Source organism: Vipera ursinii, assembly GCF_947247035.1.
Source record: "Vipera ursinii genome assembly, chromosome: 1".
In the NCBI taxonomy this organism is placed as follows: domain Eukaryota; kingdom Metazoa; phylum Chordata; class Lepidosauria; order Squamata; family Viperidae; genus Vipera; species Vipera ursinii.
In genome coordinates this window covers 109,373,565-109,393,760 of record NC_139512.1, presented here as the reverse complement: position 1 = coordinate 109,393,760, position 20,196 = coordinate 109,373,565, and the positions used below count along the sequence as shown (strand labels likewise).

At 41.6% G+C, this 20,196-nt stretch overlaps 1 protein-coding gene across 1 annotated transcript in view; it reads right to left on the bottom strand.

The window, feature by feature from the left end:
- Nucleotides 1-19,677, bottom strand: part of DEAF1 (DEAF1 transcription factor) — a 43,263-nt gene extending 23,586 nt beyond the window's left edge. The window contains exons 1-6 of the mRNA XM_083350771.1: nt 19,385-19,677; nt 18,428-18,525; nt 9,328-9,457; nt 7,676-7,822; nt 2,924-3,063; nt 1,034-1,099 (exon numbers count right to left, since the gene is read on the bottom strand). Of these exons, the coding sequence (XP_083206897.1) occupies nt 1,034-1,099; nt 2,924-3,063; nt 7,676-7,822; nt 9,328-9,457; nt 18,428-18,525; nt 19,385-19,667 (864 nt within the window). The 5' untranslated portion in view covers nt 19,668-19,677. The remainder of the gene's footprint in view (nt 1-1,033; nt 1,100-2,923; nt 3,064-7,675; nt 7,823-9,327; nt 9,458-18,427; nt 18,526-19,384) is intronic.
- Nucleotides 19,678-20,196: the final 519 nt, after the last annotated feature.

The window sequence follows — 20,196 nt, the reverse complement described above, 5'->3', positions numbered from 1 at the left end:
TCTCTGTTTGGAATGTCGTTCCCAGAGAGGCTCAAGTGGCACCCACAGTGACCTCATTTTGGTGCCAGATGAAGACTTCTTTTTTTCCCCAATTTCCCCAGGATCTTTAGACTGCAGTTTATATCATATAGTTTTAGATTTTGGTAACTGCTTTGCTGCTGCCTAGTTCGTAGGTGCCTTTATTTTGACTGTTTATTTGATTCACTTGATAAGTTTACATTCGAATTGTGCTTTTTTATTGTAAACCGACTATAAATTGATTATTGGGATGCTTAAAAAGTTAATAAATAAATCTAATCCATCTAATCACAAAATAACATAAGCAGAGAAAATCCCACCTCCGATAACGTTGTAACAGAATTCCCAGTACCCATTGCGACAATCTCTCTTCCTACTCCAAAGGTAATTTTGTTTTACTCCCGAGTCCCCAAAGGCTCTGCAGAGTAACCAGATTTCCAATAAACTCCAAAATGTAGTAAGGGAAGGAGCCAATCTCATGGAGGGGCTTGTTGGGGAGGCGGTGGGGAGTAAAGTAAAAACGGTCCCAAGAGAAGGGAAGTTCTCATAGGGCAGGCATGTCAAACTGCTGGCCCGCGGGCCGGATGCATCACGACAAAACCGCGCCCTCTCCATTGCCGGCAATGGGGGGAAAGTCGCGAGACGTCACGTGACGTCGCGAGTTTGACATGCCTGTCATAGGGAATGCTCATTTCTGAGTGCCTCTCACCATACCACAAACACTTAGGTAAACGCCACAGATTTTAAATACATGGATGTTTATTGTTAATAATCTACTACCAGAACTAAGTAAGTCTCGGTAATAATTTGTTTTACCTAAAAGCCTGCTACTGCAATAATTAGAGGAGGATCTGAGTCGGGAACGGTGACAGGACCCATTGGTTTCCTTGCTGCCTTTCCCTGTCCAGCAAAGGACCTTTCAGCCCACAGTATTTATAAATCATCTCTGTGGGATAACCGGCACCTAGAAGTTCAGCACATCATCAAGTAATCCAAGCAGCAGCTGTAGACTCACCAGACTCATGTCATCACAACAGGCAGCGCAAGTGCATGAGGCTGCGTGGGGATTTAGTATTCCGTCCTGCATTGATGGAAAAGAGCAGTATTAGGAATCTTACGTGGACAAAGATGGCAAGACGCACCAATGCCCATCAGGGAAGAATGGATAGTAAAGACGAGAGAGTTTGGTGGGGATGGCAAAAGTTTTAACGAAAGAGGAAGAATCTATGTTGTTTCGTTGCTACTTGGAAATTGCTTCTGGACTTTGTGCTCGAAACTGAAAAAACAACGAAAATTTGAGCTTAGGTGTTTGATGACCAGGTGGACTTTGTTGTCACAGAAACGATTTGACATGTAAAGCAAAAAGTTAATGCTGTAACTTTTATGCATTATACTGCGTTGAAAAAAGTTTAAAGTCACTACTTTTTCCCCCCTTTCTCTTTGAAGCTCTCTTCTTTCTTTTCCTTCTTCATCTCACCTGACTTTTGTTTCAGTTTGTATTTTAATCTTATAACAAACTTTAACAATGCCAGCTGGTGACCCCCAGGGGGAGACCCTTCTCTGTGGGTGCGCCGACCCTCTGGAACGAATTACCCCCGGAGCTGCGGATGACCCCTGACCTTCGGTCCTTCCGCCGTGACCTGAAGACTTGGTTGTTGCAACAAGCGGGTCTGGACTGACTATGGTTTTTAAATTAGGTTTTATCGGGTTTTTAAATTGTCACGTAATTATTGTATTTATTGTTTAATTTTTTTAAAAAAAATTCTTCCTATGTTTTTTAATTTTTATTGTTGTGAGCTGCCCTGAGTCCTCAGGGAGAAGGGCAGCATATAAATTTAAATAAATAAATAAATAAATAAATAAATAAATAAATAAATAAATAAATAAATAAATAAATAAACAAATAAATAAAAATATTAAAACTGGGACAGAGCAATCTAAGGTTGCAAAAACTGTCACCCATCCAGCATTAATACAAGGAAGCCCTTCCTAGTGCTCCAAGCATTGAGAGCTTGGTTGTCACACTGCTTTAAAGTACACCAACCAATCTAGTATCCTATCCTGCGGTCCTGTCCCCTCACCTCTGAGTCCACCACTGTCATGCTTCTTTACAGCATACACTCTCCAGATGCTGCAGGACCACAAATAACGCAAATAGGGAGCTGTCTAAAATAAAGGGAATTTGTGAAATGATGTCAAGAAATATGACTGTGTGGTGAAAAGAACGCTGAAAGGTGGCTACTACCAGAAATTGGTTAGATTTTCTTCCCCCCCCCCACCTCTCATCTTCCATTTTCAATATATTGCTTATTAATTCCTTCTCTTTTCCTGTGCTTTGTATAATGTTGCTTACCCAGTAAGGGAATAACATGCCGGATATTTAGGTATGCACAAAGGGTGTCTTACAAAAGGTTCCCCGACTCCCACATATATTTTCTGGTAATTTTCCCCGATTCCCACATATATTTTCTGGTAATTTTCCCCGACTCCCACATATATTTTCTGGTAATTTTTATCCTAGGTAAGACCTCGCTGGAGGTCTCCTCCATTTTCAAGAAATACGTTGCATCAACCAGAGGCCCCCAACCTTTTGGGCACCGTGGAGAAAGGTTTTTCCGCGGACCGGAGGGGGCGTGGCTTTGTGTGCTGCCTGCATCCTGTGGATGGGGCTTTCCTTGTTTGTGCGGACCAGTTGCTAGCATGCCGCGGCCCAGTACTGGCCCACATGTGGACCAGGGCTGGGGGGACCCCTGGTATAAACGTAAGTACAAATACAGCACATGATGAAACTCTTTCAAATGTCATAATCCATGTTTGTTTATTTAGGAATCAATCCCACTGAATTCAGTAGCGTTTATTTTGGCATATATGACAGTAGGAAGAAAAAGATGCTAAGGAATCTCACATGAATAAGGCACTGTATTGGCCTCCCAGCATAGCGAATGCTTCTTTTCCAGTCTTTGCTACTGGCCCTTCCAGCCATAGCTTCAAATTCAGTGGGGCTGTACCAGTTGTCCCCTTGCTTAATACAACGACCTCGACCACCTAGTACAGGATAAAACAAAGAAACAACTCCTGCTTAATAATTGTTCTACACAAATGAGGCTCAGGGGAATCTGCAAAAAGCTTTCCCCACAAACTGCAGACTAATAGTTCCCTTCCCACTAAAAAAATGCCTTCCCAATATAAACACTTTTTTAAAAGGTTTTTATTGGCTTTTATAAGGATGGGAAGGAAAAAGGAGGGGTGGGGATTGGGGTAAGAATACAGGGAAGGTTGGGATAGGGATTGGGGTTTCCCCCGATAACATTCAATGTTTGGCAAACAGCATATCGTCTGGGTACATATATATAAATGAGAATATTAGAGTTAATGATTGATAGCAATAATAAATATAGTAAATTATAATAAAAATATTAAGTTTTCAATCCATAATATTTTTCTTACTAGAATACATTCAAAAATACGTATCACCTTCCTTTCTCTCTAATTCGGTTATCTAGCCATTGATAAAATTTAGTCCAAGTTCTATAGTAAACTGAATCCTCTTTCTCATTAATCTCTAAAGTTAATCTATCCATTTCTCCACAATCTAGTATTTTCTTTATTAATACTTCTTCAGTCGGTAAATTTTCATTTTTCCAGTATTGGGCATAGATAATTCTCGCTGCTGTTAATAATCCGCTCTCCTTGTCATAGTTAGGACCTATCATCCTAGCAAGAACAATTCTGGTTTAAATTCTATTTGTTTTTTAATCATCTTCTCCAACCATAAATGTATCTTAAACCAAAATCTTTTAGCTTTAGGACATGTCCACCAGATATATGGTAGTAAGTACCAAGTCTTTTTGATCAGCTTTTCATGTGTTTTTAACAATATAAGATCTAGTTCTGTCTGTTCCTTGTAAAACGCCGTTATTTTCACATCTTTTTTATATATTGTTTGAATTTGTAGGTATGGCCACCATGCTAGGTTAATACCTTGTTGCTGTAGATCTTGTCTAGATTTCAATTTTTCTTCATTGTCCAATAAGTCTTTATATGTTACAAGTTTCTCATAGTTAATCAAATTTGGGTAAGCAAAGGCTTCCATTGCTGAGAGCCATTCAGGTATCTTAATATAATTTTTTTCTTTTATTTTTTCCCATTTTAAGAGAAGGGCATTTCTTATAGCGTGGTTCTGGAAGTATCTATGTGCTTTGTTCTACCCATACCATAAGAAGGCATGCCAGCCAATCTGTAAGTCATGCCCCTCCAGGTATAATAGTCTTTTATTTCTAAGTGTTATCCATTCTTTGATCCATGTTAAAATAGCTGCATGGTAATATAACTTCCAATCTGGGAGTCCAAATCCTCCCCTTTCTCTAATGTCCTGCAGCATTTTCACTTTGATTCATGCTTTTTTTCCTTGCCAAATAAATTTCAATATTGTAGTATTTAGTTCATCAAAGAAAGCTTTTTCTAATTTTACCGGGATGGTTTGAAATAGAAAAAGTAATTTTGGTAAAATATTCATTTTAATTGTAGCTATTCTCCCCATCATTGACAGTTGGATATTTTTCGACTTTACTAAATACATTTTATTTGTTTTAATAACTTTATATAGTTATCCTCTTTTACTGTTATACACCTTGCTGTTAGATCAATTCCCAAATACTTAACTTTTTTAACTATTTGAAGATTTTTCTTATAAGTTACGTTTTCTGTTTTTCTGTTAAGTTCTTTGTCAAAACTTTAGTCTTTTTTCTATTTATTATCAAGCCTGCGAATCTCCATATTGCTCTATTGTATCCAACAATTTCATGCTTGTTTCCAAAGGTTCTTCTAATATAAAAACCAAGTCATCCACAAATGCTTGCAATTTGTATTTTTCACCCTTAATCTCTAATCCTTTAATCTCAAAGTCTTATCTAATATTTCTATTCAGTACTTCCAAGGTTAATATGAATAATAGTGGGGATAGGAGACATCCCTGTCTTGTGCCCTTTTTGATACTGAAATTTTCTGTATAGTCTCCATTTACAATTATTCTGGCAGTCTGTTTATCATAAATTGCATGAATTGCATTCATAAAGTTTTCCCCGAGTTGCTGAAACATAAATTGCCAATTTAGATTATCAAATGCTTTTTGTGCATCAAGAAATATCAACGCCACCTGTTTCCCTGGATGGGCTTCATAGTACTCTAAAACATCCAAAATTGTTCTTAAGTTATTTTTTATGTGTCTTTTTGGTAAAAAAAAACCATTTTGGTCTGTATGTATCAATTCACTCAAAAATTTCTTAGTTCTTTCTGCCATTATCAAAGTGAAGATTTTATAATCTACGTTTAATAATGATGGTGGTCTATAATTTTTTATATGTGTCAAGTCTGTATCTTCTTTGGGTATTAAAGTAACATTTGCTTCAGTCCATGTCTTTGGTATTTTGGTTTCCAGGAGAATTTCATTGCAGAGATCTTTCAAGATTGGAGTTGACATCTTGCAACGCAGTGTAAAAATCTGCAGGTAGTCCATCTGGCCCCGGAGTCTTATCTTTTTTTGCGAATACTCTGGGGGACTTTTGGTAGGTTTGCTTTTTTTAAATACTGCTATATTTCTTCCTTAGAGACTTCCTTTGCCTTGCAAAGTGTCTCATAATATTCTTTAACAATTTTTTTCATTGCATCATTTTGAAACTGTATTTCTCCTTTTGTTTCTTGTAGTTTCTTTATCATTTTCTGTTCTTTTCCTTTTTTCAGTCTATATGCTACCATCTTTCTGGTTTATTAGCATTTTCAAAGAAGTTCTGTTTGGCCCGTTTAATCTGTTGAGCCACTGATTCCATCTCAGCTAGGTTTAGTTTATGCTTTATTATTTCCATTTATCTGGACCTATTTGTAGATCTGATTCTAGGTTTCTAAGTTCCTCCCTCAAAGTTAATTGTAGTTGTTTCTTTTCTTTATTCTTCTTAGCAATATAAGTTATAGCCAGGCCTCTATAGTATGCTTTAGCAAACATTTTGGAGTGATGTTTCTTCCTTCTTGTTTATTTTGAAGAAAAATTCCATTTCCTTTTGTCGCTAGTTGTAGAAATTCTTTTTTCTTCAATATTGATTTGTTTAGAGACCATCTAGGTTTCTTCTTAATTCCTTTCCAAGTCATTTTTATTGGATTGTGGTGTGCCCAGTCATTAGTTTCAATTTCTGCCTCTTGAATCATCTATTTCAGGTCCAACAAAATCCATATCATGTCAGTTCTTGACCATGATTTGTGTCTACTTGAGTAAAATGTATATCGTAATTTCTCTGGGTTTTTCTCTCGCCATATGTCTAAAATGCTGAAATCTTCTATCATTTGTGAAAATGCTCTAGGTAACAGATTTCCTCCTTTCCTTCCTTGCTTAGCACTTTTATAGTCCAAAGTTCCATCCACTATTGCGTTAAAATCTTCCATTATACGGAAGTTTTGGTAGTTTAGATCTAATATTTTCTTGTGGAGTTCAAGATAAAATTGTTCTTGTTTGTCATTCGGTGCATATATTCCAATCATTAATATCCACTTTTGGTCCATCATAATTTCCACCATTGAGATTCTCCCCTCTTCATCGGCGTAGATTTGTTTGGGAGTCATCTTTTCTTTGATTAAAGAAAGCTACTCCTCTTTTTTTTTTGAGATGCCGATGCAAAGAAAAGTTTGCCAATTTTTGGTTGCTCTAGAATTTTAATATGTTGCCTCTTAATATGCATTTCTTGAAGACAAATTATATCCGTGTTTAATTTTTGTAAATGTGTAAAAAAAATTCTCCTTTTTGAGAGGGAGTTTAAACCATTAATATTTGTTGATAGTATCCCAGTCTCCTCCATCCTTTTAAATTATATCTAGGTCTTAATCTCCTAGTCGATCTTATCTGTCTCTGGTCTCTAATATAAACACTCTTAATGGTTTCACAAAAGGGAGCATTCACTTTCATGACAATGCAAGTGTCCATTTTTGTTCTCTTCCCATTCACAGCTAACCACAACACTGAGGTGAATAACATGAAGTCTAGGGAAGAATTTCTTCTGGGCAATTCATCCACTTTAATTGCTAACTATGTTAATGGTTTGGCCTGCTTTTATGAATGAATTTTGTTGTGTAGTGGGTTCTGGAGAGCAGGAAGGATGCCGAGACGATGAGTAAAGCATGGCAGATCTTTATTCGGTGGAAGTGACTGTACTGGGGAATAGGGGTTACCTGCCCTCCTTTTATACCTGGCCAAGTGAGCAGCCGGCCAATCGGTTTGAACCACTGTTTCCCGCCGAAACTGGGTTCCCGCCAAAACAGTTACAGTTCAACGCCTCCTGGTGGTGACTGCTATGTAAGCATGTATGTGTTCTCTTCACCTGGATACATAACAAATTTGATATGGAACAGGTATCATATCATACTAAAGTGGGCAAATAGCTATCATTTAGATGGCATGCAATGACTTGTACCCAAGATAATATTTCCTCCCTTCACTCTCAGAACAGACCAAGATGTTATCTGGATGGAATTTTGGAGGACAGGAGAACAGTGAATATAGGCAAGGAATTCTCCTTAAGTTATATTCCACATTTGCACTGCTATCAAATTAAAAACAGACTCTGTCATAACTCTTGAGACAGAGCTCAGAAAAATACAGGATGAAATTCCTCACCTGAACCAAGTCGGTTTTTGTATAATATCCCGCTGATATTTCGACATCGCACAGGTAGTTCATTATCATACACTGAAGGGTCCCAGTTATATTTTGTCCCACCTTTTTCTTGACCAGATGTTAATTGAGTAGGGGGGGACTGAGATCCTTCAAATTAAAGGAAAGGTAACAAAGTCTTAATATACAGTTTCCATTCCTGCATTTCCTTTAGAAAGCCAAAACCGTGATCCTCAAAATGATAGGTAGTCAATTTAAAAAAAGAGAACAATTTATTCTTTCAATAGTTAAAAGAAGTTAAAATGAATATTAAATCCCCTCTAAACGATGGATCAGTTCTCTAATTTTTGAAATACGGAATCCATGTAGAAAGGATTTTCATTGTCATTACCTGCCTTACTTTTATTATTCCTCTCAGGAAACAATAGCACTGATACAGGAAATAACTGCATCTTGTAAGTTCCGTGTCATCTCCATACCTCAGCTATTACTGAAGCAGCACAGGATGCTTACTTCTTTATTTATTTACTTACAGGGCTTATGGACTACTCCAATTAACCAACCTGAGCACCATACAATTTCCCAGTATGTAATTGGGATTAAAAATAAATATAAAACAAATTAAAAACAACACTATATATTACAATTACATAAAAGTGGGAGATGTATTCAAAATAAACAACAAATAATCCATTACCTGGAAGGACTGTCATAATGATCCAGCCTCCCTGGCTTGACAAAACAGCCAAGTTATCATCAAATTCCTAAAGACCAGGTGGGAGGAGGTGAATTGCATGTCAGAGAGATACTATTCCAGAAGAGGGGGGCAGTGACTGAAATGCAGTGCTTCTATAATATACAAAGTGGCCTGAGTTTGCATATCCCTCCACACTGCAATGGCTAATGAATAAGTAAGATGTTTTTGTGTCTTAATGGGTCCATAAAAGGCAAAAAATACTGATCAGCCCAGATAGCTGATTCTCACGAGGAGATCACAGGAGTGTGGTCTTCTGTGGGTTTGAGTGCCAGGAGATATATTACCCAAGTTTTTCATTTACATTTTTATATTTATTAACCACCCATCTCCCTCAGAGATTGCTCGCAACTGTGACATAACCTTTCAAAGGACACTAAGTCTGCAAGCTTTACTTTCTAATCACTTTCAGAAATTGCCTATTAATCATCTTAAAGCCATAAGAGATCTTCAAAACAACAAAATTGAAAAGTTGCCAGGTAAGTTACACATACATTCTGAACAAAAGAAAAATTAATTACAAGCTTAAGAACTTAAAAGAATTTGAAATAAACAGCAACAAGCTAAACGAGATTTTGATTTGAGAAAGTTAAAAACAGACTAAGGGTTGAATTAAATTTGAAGTATTAACTTTTACTATAGAATTTTAGAATTAATTATAAAAAAATGACTAGCTTCTCATTGGTACTAGATGTAGTTTGGCTATCTTGGCTGCTGTAGGTCATTTGGATTATAGGACCCTCCTTTCCCACTCAAGCAACTTTGAGAAGGGATGGAATGAAAAACAAGACATTCTGCTAACCAAATATTAATTTGCTTATGAAGTGTTGAAAAAAAATGTTATAAATTTATACTGTATTGCTATATGACATTTTAAAAAGGTCCCCCAGCTCACTTTTACCTGTAGTAAGAGGTGCAGATGGCCCCTTCAGACCTGCACTCTCCACAATGGTGCCATCTGTGTGAACCACAATCAGAGTGGCCTTTTCAGCATTTAGGCTGTCCCCAATCTGAAGAGCTGTTCTTCCAGACTGTAAAAGAAATTTTTAAAAAACTTTAGCTAGTATAACTTATTGAAAGGATTAGATTTTTATGTTTCGTAATATGTAAGGATTCCTAATCAATTCCCATGGAAATATCAAGTTGCATATACTGAAGAGTGTAAGAGGAGCAGTCAAATCCCTATCTTCCACATCCAACTGTATGGAGACTAAGACTCTGTTTTCTCCTTCCTTGATTAAAAAAATGAATATTGGGCATATGATTAATAGCTATAGCACCCTGTTTGATGCATTACTTCAATTTTATAAGGAACCATTAAGGAACACTGTCTGGGTATAGTTATGAGGACAACTGCAAATACACTTTAGACATATTAATTAATCTAAACTTACAGTATCACATACATACTTTTCTCAAGCCTAGATGTATTTCCAATACTCCTGTGATCTATTAAATACATTTTCTGATAAAAAACGAAATAAGGTTACTCTGGCAAGATTTGTTCATAAAGCCAAGCTGACTTCGAATATTCAGTTTTCAAAATGCTTATAGATTGGTGGCATTATGGTTCACTTTCAAATCTTCCCAGATACTACCGGTAAATGCCAGACTGACTGGTGTGTGGTTCTGTCTTCCTTTTATTCCCCTTTTGAAAATAAAGATAATTGCCTTTCTCCAGTCAGCTGGCACTTCACCAGTTTTATAGCATTTCTCAGAGACAACAGACATGGGTTTAATCAAAACTGATATATGTGGTTTCAATGCCTTGAACTCATTTAAAGTCTGAAGATATTCCTTATATTACTGCAAGCTCTATTTATTATTATTATTTTAGTCATGCCTATGGCATTTTATACTGAATCAGTATAAAACCTCCTTGCCTCGGGAGATTTAGTAATCTAGACCCTGACAGTACAAAATACAACCTCTACGTTAACTAACCTTTTGTTCTGTGTTAGCCAGAGGAAAGGGACCCAACGAAGCTAATGGTATCAGCAGAACTAGATGTACAACAAGAATTATAACATAACATTAAGGAGGTTTTATACCAGGGGTCTTCAAACTTGGCCCTTTTATGACTTGTGGACTTCAACTCCCAGAATTCCTCAGCCAGGCATGCTGGCTGAGGAATTCTGGGAGCTGAAGTCCACAAGTCATAAAAGGGCCAAGTTTGAAGACCCCTGTTTTATACATTTATTAGCAATTAGGTGCGGCTCCCTTTTAAGGGACACAGCTGGAATTTGGCTCCATTTAACTGGAGGGCCGGTATTTATTTAATTAATTAATCAAATTTCCACACTGCCCATCTCACCTTTGTGACTCTGGATGGTTTACAAATGAAATTGCACAACGATATAAAACAATGTAGTTAAAAAAGACAGAATAAGAACAAAATTAAAAACAATAAACAAGTGAATACTGTAGCAGAAAAGTTAAAAGGGCAGAGGGAGCAAGGACGCTTCAAGCCACCAGCCATCCCCAAGTTGCATGCCGCTGTTAGAATCCCATGCCAGTTGGCGGAGCCAGGTTTTGATGCTCTTCTAGAAGGCCGAGAGAGCAGGGCCCCACCTCACCTCCAAGGGAAAGGCAACTACAGAGAAGGTTCTCTTCCTAGACCCCATCAGTTGAAATTGATTGATGAGGTAGGCAACATACTGTCCCTGCCTAAATGGGTGGGAAGGGTCAATAAAATAGGGATAAGACTGTTCCTTAGGTAATATGGTCCCATGCCATGAAGAGCTTTAAAAGTGATAACCAATATCTTGAGTTGGACCCAGCAGCAAACTAGCATCCAATGCCACTCACACAGCAGAGATGTTACATGCACAACTCTAGGAGTGCCTAAAGCTGCTCATGCCACCGCATCGTATACGAGCGTAGCTTCTGGATCATTTTCAAGGGTAACCCTATGTAGAGCGCATTATAATAGTCAATGTGGGAGATGACTAGGGCATGAGTGAGTGAAAGAATGTCTCTGTGAGCGAACAACAATAAAGAAGAAAATGTCTGTTTCACATCCTAATACATCACACGTTACTGACAGGACCACAGCCTACGTTTATCAATCTACAGCTATTTATACACAACCAGATTCTGTTTTAAATTTTAGCTAAGTCTTAATTCTTAAATAGAATAATCAAACGTCTTTTAACATCAAACGTGGGATCCATAAACCAAATTTCCATTATGTCAGTGCACAAATTATAATGTCTAAAATAAGCCTAATAGATACATAAACACATTCTAGTTCTATCTCATAAACATTTTCTATTTTAGATCCTGATAGATCACTGATTACTAAAAGGATAGCCTTTAATGGTTCTCTGAAAACTGACTTTTTAAATCTAACTCTGGCTTTCTTTTTTTGCCAATCAGGTTTCCAGACCAAGGCCTTTAAATTGCCAGATAGGTCTCCCTTTGCTCCAATACATATTATTTGAATCGAAGGAGGCTATCTAGCCATCAGTGATCCACAAAAACCAAATCATTTGTAATCATGTTGTTGCCCTGTTAGTTCTAGTCTCTGTATTCGCTCTAAAAACTTATCTTCAGTTCAGTCTGGATTCCTCTTCCGTCTGGGTTCATCTGCTTTAAGTAGTCTTACCCAGTTTTGTAATTAGTCCTTGGCTATCCAGGCTTTCAGGAAACTGTCTTTGTTGATCTTCCATGTCCTCTATGTTAGCATCACTATCTTGCACATAGTATACTTCTGAAGTCAAAAGTTGAGTATTAAGTTTTCCCATAGTTTGTTGTTGGTCCTTAAGGTTATTGTTTATTAGGTAGAACATAGCTACTCAGCCACTGTGTACATGTTAGATGCTATAGTTTTTGGTGTAATGAAATAAGGGAAACTTGGGTTGTGAATATTATTTGGGAAGTTAAAGGCTAAATTTGAACAATATTAATTAAAATCAAAATTAGGTAAAATTTAATAACAGGACATAGATATATCTCAATGAAATTGAATTGAAAATTTTTTTAACTGACCATGCTATTTCTAGAAATTTATTAGTTTAAACAGGTTGTATGAAATGTTAAGGGAAATTGAGAAGGATGTTTTGATAATGTAACCTGAATTATGTACTGAAAACTCTGTTACTGAATCTCTGATTACCCAGTCACCATGATGCTTTCTAAATATGTAGATTTTAACTAGAAAACCAATAAAACTTGTTTAAAAAAATAAAGAAAATGTCACAAGATGTTTGTAGTGTATGCAGGTTTTGCATACATGTGTGGGTCAGTGAATTAAGGAGGCGTGGAGCTGGACAGCTCCGCGCAGGAACAGCAAGCAGGAACAGCGTTCGGCGGGAAGCCAGAACAAGGAGACAGCATTCGGCGGGAGAGCCGGCTTTAAAGGGATTGGCTGACCAGCCGGCAGGACGCTTGGATTTTAACCCATTGGCCAGGCAGTTACCTGGCCAGGTATAAATGAGAGCTGAAATCCTTTGTTCCCTAGTTCAGCCATGTTCCTCAATAAAGCAACTTAGCTCCTGAACCTGTGTCATCTCTGATTCTGGAACCCCAACATAATAACTGGCGACAAAGGTGGGATTTTGTTCTGAAGGGTGCTAGGAATCCCAACTGACTGGAAAATCACCACTTGCATCGGAACAGAACGGAAGGAACGCACGAGATATCCCAAGACGGTCAGGCTCAAATGGCTCAGGCGAGTCCAGCTCCCATGGTCCAGGTCAGTCAAGCCCCCACGGCGCTGGTCAGTGTAGCCCCCACTTTTAATAACGCTCGTCCCGAAGAGTGGGAGGCATTCATGGGGCAGCTAGAATTTTACTTCATCGCCAATAATATTACTGAGGACAGGATCAAGGCGGCCACCCTGCTCAGCACATGTGGGAAGGACATTTATCAATTAGCCGTGGGCCTGTGCGCGCCCACAGCCATCAGGGCGGTGAAGTATGATGACCTTATGGACAAATTAAATCAGCATTTTAACCCACATGTCGGAAGTGGCTTGGACGTTCGAATTCAAAAAAAGGAACCAGCAGCCGGGGGAGTCAGGGTCTGCATTCATGGCTGCAGTCAGGCAGGCGGCTCGCCTATGCAACTTCAACGACTTAGAGAGGAGATTGCGGGACCGAATCGTTTGCGGGCTCAGAGACCGAAAATTGAGACAAAAGCTGCTGGTCAGACCGGGTCTAACCCTCAAGACGATACAAGAAGAGGTATTGGCCTGGGAGCTAGCTGAGAAGCCAGAGATGTCCGACGCCAGCTGCAGCAGCCAGGGAAACACCATCCATCAGACGCATGGGGCAGAAGGAACCAGCAAGGACGAACTAGCGGCCGAAGTAGACGCAGTTCACCTACAAACCCCCATCCGTCCGGACGGCACGGAAGCATAAAAGGACAACGACCAGCATCAACAACACCAACTGCCAACAGTCAGGACAAGAGATGCTCTGGGTGCAAAGGCTGCATGTCCCGACAGAAATGTGCCGGTTGTGGGGGGAACCATCACCGTTCTACCTGCAAATTCCGGGGAGCCAAATGCTGAGCGTGCGGCAAGACGGGACACATCGTGTCCGTCTGCCGAAGCCGGAGCAGAGACGCGCTACATGAGGTGGACGCTGAAACTCACCTGCCGGCAGGTACTGGGGGTCCGAAGCGCAGAGTGTCTATCAGCTATACCAAGAGCAGATGGGCGGTTTGTAACACGGGGGGTTCTTAATCCCTCACCCCCAAAATTAAGCTAGAGGTGTACCTCCAAGGGGTTCCATGTAAAATGGAGCTGGACACAGGCTCTGCAGTCTCAGTCATTTCACATGAGACTTATAAGCTCATTTGCAGTCAGAGCGGCCAGCGGGTTCCCTTGAGGCCATCTAGCAATTACCCTTACTGATTTCCAGAATACCCCGATACAAGTCCAGAGGAAGGCCACTTTCTCTGTGAGGTACAGTGGGTTCCAGGGGCCCTTGGACATCCTAGTGGTCAAGGGACAGAGAACCAGCTTGTTAGGGTTAAGCTGGTTCAAAGCACTGGGAATCCGCATCGTTGGAATTCACCAGACACAGACTCAGATGCCCAGCATCGAATCTGTGTGCAAGGCATTTGCAGACGTATTCGATGGAACGCTAGGAAAATACACAGGCCCACCGATTGCATTCAAATTGAACCCCAACGTTCAACCAATCAGAATTAAGCCCATGAGAGTACCATTCGCCCTTAAACATAAAATTGAGCGGGAACTCGACAAGCTAGTTGCGCAGGGGGTTCTGCACCCGGTAGAGGGGGCAGAGTGGGAGACCCCAATTGTCACACTGCTCAAGGCAAACGGTGATGTCAGGATCTGTGCTGATTATAAATGCACAATCAATAAATCGTTGAACCCCCACGCATACCCAGTACCCACAGTTAGTAGCATCCTAGCATCACTCCAGGGAGGGGCCATTTTCGCCAAGCTGGATCTCACTCAGGATTATTTACAGCTCCCGGTCAACCCAGAGACTGCCGCTGCGCAAACAACAGTCACCCACAAGGGGGCGTTCCGGGTAGACCGGTTGCAGTTCAGAGTCAGTGTGGCTCCAGGCATCTTCCAGGAGGTGATGGAACGAACACTTAAGGACATACTAGGCGTCTGCCCGTATTTCAATGACGTCCTCATAGCAGGGGACTCAGAGGAGGTTTTGGCAGAACAACTGCAGGCTGTTCTGGGTAGATTTTGTGCTGCTGGCCTTAAGCTTAAGAAACAGAAGTGCTGCATTGGAGTGCCTGAGGCAGAATTCTTGGGGTTCAGGATTGACGCTGGGGGGGTTCACCCTGCAGCATCTAAGGTGAAAGCAATCAAAGAGGCCCCCACACCAAAAAACAAAGCAGAGCTGCAAGCTTTCCTGGGGTTACTTAATTTCTATCACACTTTCCTACCCCACAAGGCTTCAATTGCTGAACCCTTGCATAGGCTATTAGATAAGAAATCAACATGGAACTGGACCAAAGCACACAACACCAGTTTCCAATCTCTAAAAAACCTGTTGGCAAGCAACGCCACCATCCTTCCGAGGTAGGTAAAATGAGGACCCAGATTGTTGGGGGCAATTAAGCTGACTTTGTAATAATGCCGCTTGGGGTGTGTGTGAAAGCCCTAATAAGCAGGCATATACATAGAATGAAGGCTACTGCTAAGCTTGTAAGCCGCCCTGAGTCTTCGGAGAAGGGCGGGATATAAATGGAATTAAAATAAAAATTAAAAAAATCACCCACTTCATAGAAAATAAACCAATTTGCATTGCTTGCGATGCTTCTCCTTATGGAGTGGGGGCTGTGTTGAGCCACCTAGAGGAGGATGGCAGACAAATTCCCATTGCATATTACTCCAGGACCTTGTCAGCAGCCGAGCGGAACTACGCACAGATAGACAAGGAAGCCCTGGCAATAGTTGCTGGAGTAAAAAAATTCCATGATTATTTGTATGGGAGGAATTTCACCATTTTTACAGACCATAAACCTTTGCTAGGTCTGTTTACCACAGATAAGCAAACCCCACAGATCTTGTCAACCAGAATGCTCCGTTGGTCCATCTTCCTTTCGGCTTACTCTTGTAAACTACTGCACAAGCCGGGCAAGGAAATGGGCCATGCAGACGGGTTAAGCAGACTTCCTCTTAACAACACTTTGTAATAATGCCGCTTGGGGGGGTGGGGCGAAAGCCCTAATAAGCAGGCATATACATAGAATGAAGGCTATTGCTAAGCACATTGATTTGCGCTTTAAATTGTAAGCCGCCCTGAGTCTTCGGAGAAGGGCAGGATATAAATAGGATTAAAAAAAAACACGGAACCAGATCCAGCACCAGCAGCCCAAATATTAGCTATTCAAGATCTGCCAGAATGTCCTCTCAGTGCCCGAGACATCGCAGCAGAAACAACAAGGGATAGGATTTTGAGTAGGGTACAGATGTGGGTTAACACAGGGTGGCAAGACAAATCACCAGGGCCTGAATTCACGGCATTTTTCACAAGAAGACACGAGTTATCCTCACACAAGGGTTGCCTATTGTGGGGATGCAGGGTCATCATACCACAAACATTGAGAGACAGAGTCATCCACTCACTACACGAGGGGCATCCAGGGGTCGTACGGATGAAGGCATTGGCAAGGAGCTATCTGTGGTGGCTGGGCCTTGACAAGGATATTGAAGAACAAGTAGCTGGCTGTTACATGTGCCAAAAATCTCGGCCACCACAGCCACATGCCCCTGTCCACAAGTGGGAGGAGACACACACACCTTGGTCCCGGATACACATTGACTACGCAGGCCCCCTGCACAACCAATCATTCTTGATAGTAGTAGACAGCCACTCCAAATGGTTAGAGGTGGTGCCAGTCAGTATCTTGACCACATCAGGGACTGTCCAGGTGCTCATGGGACTCTTTGCCACTCACAGCCTTCCTGATGTATTGGTCTCTCATAATGGTCCACAATTTACCTCCTTGGAATTCCAGGCATTTTTGAAGACCAATGGGATTAGACACGTCACCTCGGCTCCCTTCCACCCCTCCAGTAATGGCTTGGCTGAACGGGCAGTGTGCACCACAAAGGACGCATTGAAGCACATCATCCATGGAAATTGGAAACAACGTTTGGCTAAATTCCTGTTGCACCAACACACCACTCCCTGAACCACAACCGGGAAGAGCCCAGCTAAACTTCGTTGGGGAAGGCATCTCATAACCACTCTTGACAGATTACACCCAGACAGAGTGGCAGCAGATGTGGAACACCCAAAGGTTCCCAGAGAATTTACAATGGGGGACCTCATCTGGGCTAGGAACTATAGCTCCGGGAATACATGGGTGCAAGGGGAAGTAGTAGAGCGGACCGGACCAGTATCTTACATCGTTAGGGTGGAGGGGGGTTTACAGTGGAGGAGACATGTTGACCAACTCAGGCGTCGAGCACCTGAGAGGGGCCCAGCCAATAATGGGCAAGAGGCCTCACTCCAACCTGAAGTGACTCTGAGTGACCAAAGAGACACAGTAAACAGGGAAATAGTTCCCAACTCAGAGGGGTTGGAACTGCTCCAACCTCATCAACAGCTGTATCAGTGAGGGAATGACAACACCTGGGGCCAGTCAAAGGAGGCCACATAACCCAGGGGCAATCACACCTGAAAACAATCATCTTTTTCACCAGCACAGGGGGGGGGAGCATAACCAAAAAATCATAAACTCAAAGGACAACATCAAGCCTGTGGGGGGGGGAATTCCCCTAGGTGGTCTGGCCGAGCCCACAGGCCTCCAGCCTACCTCTCAGATTATGTTCGTACTTGAGGGGGGGTAGGGGGTTGTGGGTAAGTTGTGTTGATAGTGTGGGGTCGGGGAAAGAAGTAAATGGGAACATGGGTGTGTTCCCGCCATGGGGGAAGGGGTGTAGTGTATGCAGGTTTTGCATACATGTGTGGGTCAGTGAATTAAGGAGGCGTGGAGCTGGACAGCTCCGCGCAGGAACAGCAAGCAGGAACAGCGTTCGGCGGGAAGCCAGAACAAGGAGACAGCATTCCGCTGGAGAGCCGGCTTTAAAGGGATTGGCTGACCAGCTGGCAGGACGCTTGGATTTTAACCCATTGGCCAGGCAGTTACCTGGCCAGGTATAAATGAGAGCTGAAATCCTTTGTTCCCCAGTTCGGCCATGTTCCTCAATAAAGCAACTTAGCTCCTGAACCTGTGTCATCTCTGATTCCGGAACCCCAACATAATAATGTTAATTCAGGTTTAACTGTGATTAATTAAATTAAATATTTACCTGGGTTCATACAATACACTAGCCAATCTAAGTAACTGATAGCCTACTGTGTTGTGCAAATCCAGTCATAGTTATTCTGCTCATCCCCAATACAAACTTTGCTAATACAAATCTGTGCAATTTGATTACATAATGAACCTTCATAGCTACAACACACATTTACAATAGATACTTTCTACCACAAAAGAAATACTGACTATGCAAAGATAAATATTGTAAAATTAAGTAAACCTGATCTTACCAATACATGTCCTGATATTGATGCTGCATTTGCCACAGAGGTAGTGAATACATTGTCTGCAGAGGCACCCACATTGGCTACTGTTACTGTGGTTACTTCTGTAAAACATGATCCAAATATTTGCTGTGATATCTTCCTTCAGAACTACCAAAATTCAAGAAGCAAATATGCACATGTTCTGTTAAATAAGACGTTTATAGAATATCTTCATATTGATTCTCTCCTGAGGGTACAATTTTCATTATCTATCTATTGATTTCCAGTATTTATACAAATACTGATTTTAACAGAGCTCTCAAGGATTATGTGCAAGATAGCCAAATGTTAAGGGAGAAAAGGAATCCATGCCCGTTTAGAATCTGACTATCTTATTTTAGCTGATTTTTGTAGAGTTCAATAATTATTGGGTAAGGTTTCAGTGTGTTGTCTTTAATCTGTCTGATATTGCTCTTAGAAATTTTAATCAGTCAATACCTTTTGTTACCACATCTTAAAATACAAATGGGCAAAGCTACAGTAACTGGGTTTTTTTTCCATCAAAAACCGCAACTAAATTTCTAACTCAGATGTAGATATCAAAAAAATCAGCAGGTCATGTTGCTCTGATGAAACACACTATGACGGAGAAATGCTAGCTTTTTGCCTGACCATCGAGAATGATCACATCACAGTCCTGTCAGGGATAAGAAACGGCACAACTAAAATAATGCAGACGAGAAGGTGACACTTTCTGGGCTTTCTTGACATCATGGATGATGCACACATGTATGTATATACTCTCATGATGGGATACCAGAGGTAGTCAAGAACATCCAAACGTTTCCAGTAAAGGAAAGACGCTTGAAAGTAGCTCTCGCGTGACGGACCATTCACACAAGCGAACGATCCCCAGACTACCTAGTCACGACCCGAGCTCAATGACTGGCGGGTGGCGTGCTTGTACGCATGCGCGCCGACCTGCAAAGGCAGCTGCTGCAGCAGCCTCGTCCGCACTCGGCAGGGATTCGGCTCCCATCTCAATGTGTTCGGCATCTGCCGCCATTACGGTGACAGCCGTCACCTCCTCTTCCTCTTGTGGCTCCGCCTCCGAACCGGGCACCTGTCCTCGATGTTCATGCTGCTGCTCGGATTCTTCTGCGGCTGCAGCAGCTGCCGCAGCTGCAGCCACTGCAGCAGCAGCAGCTACCGCGGCCGCTTCGGCTAAACCTAGTTGCTTCGCGGCCGAGTCCGAGTCCTCCATCCGAAGACACTTAGGGAGGGGGGATTTATCCCGCGAAGTTAGCCGAACTCGTCCGAATGAGAGTTATTCTCCGATCTCGCCCGATCTCTTTTAAGAATCCCGAATATGGAAACGAACGGCCCAAAGCCGCTTCCGATCTTATCCGAGTATCGTCGATGACGGGTATTCCCGAACCCGTCCTGCAACCCGCTTCGGTTTCGCCCGAGGGATCCCGATCGGAGCCGACTTCTCCCGATCTACCGAAAGTTCCTGTTGAGGCGGCTAGAGCGGGATCGGAAGCTCGCGAAAGTACCCGAATAGGTGGCGGTTACTCGTCGAGCTACGGCCGTTGCCGAAGAGGGCCGAGTCTTTCCGGCTACGACCGAACCGAGATGAGAAGCAAAGGTCCGAAGAAGAGCGAAGGCTTCGTGAATCCTCCCTCTCACAATCCGGACCCACCGGCGGTGTCCGAGGGGGCCCGAATATCTCCGAGGACGCGAACAATAAAGGCGATCGTGGAGTTCCGCTTGCGCGAAACACGCCGAACGGC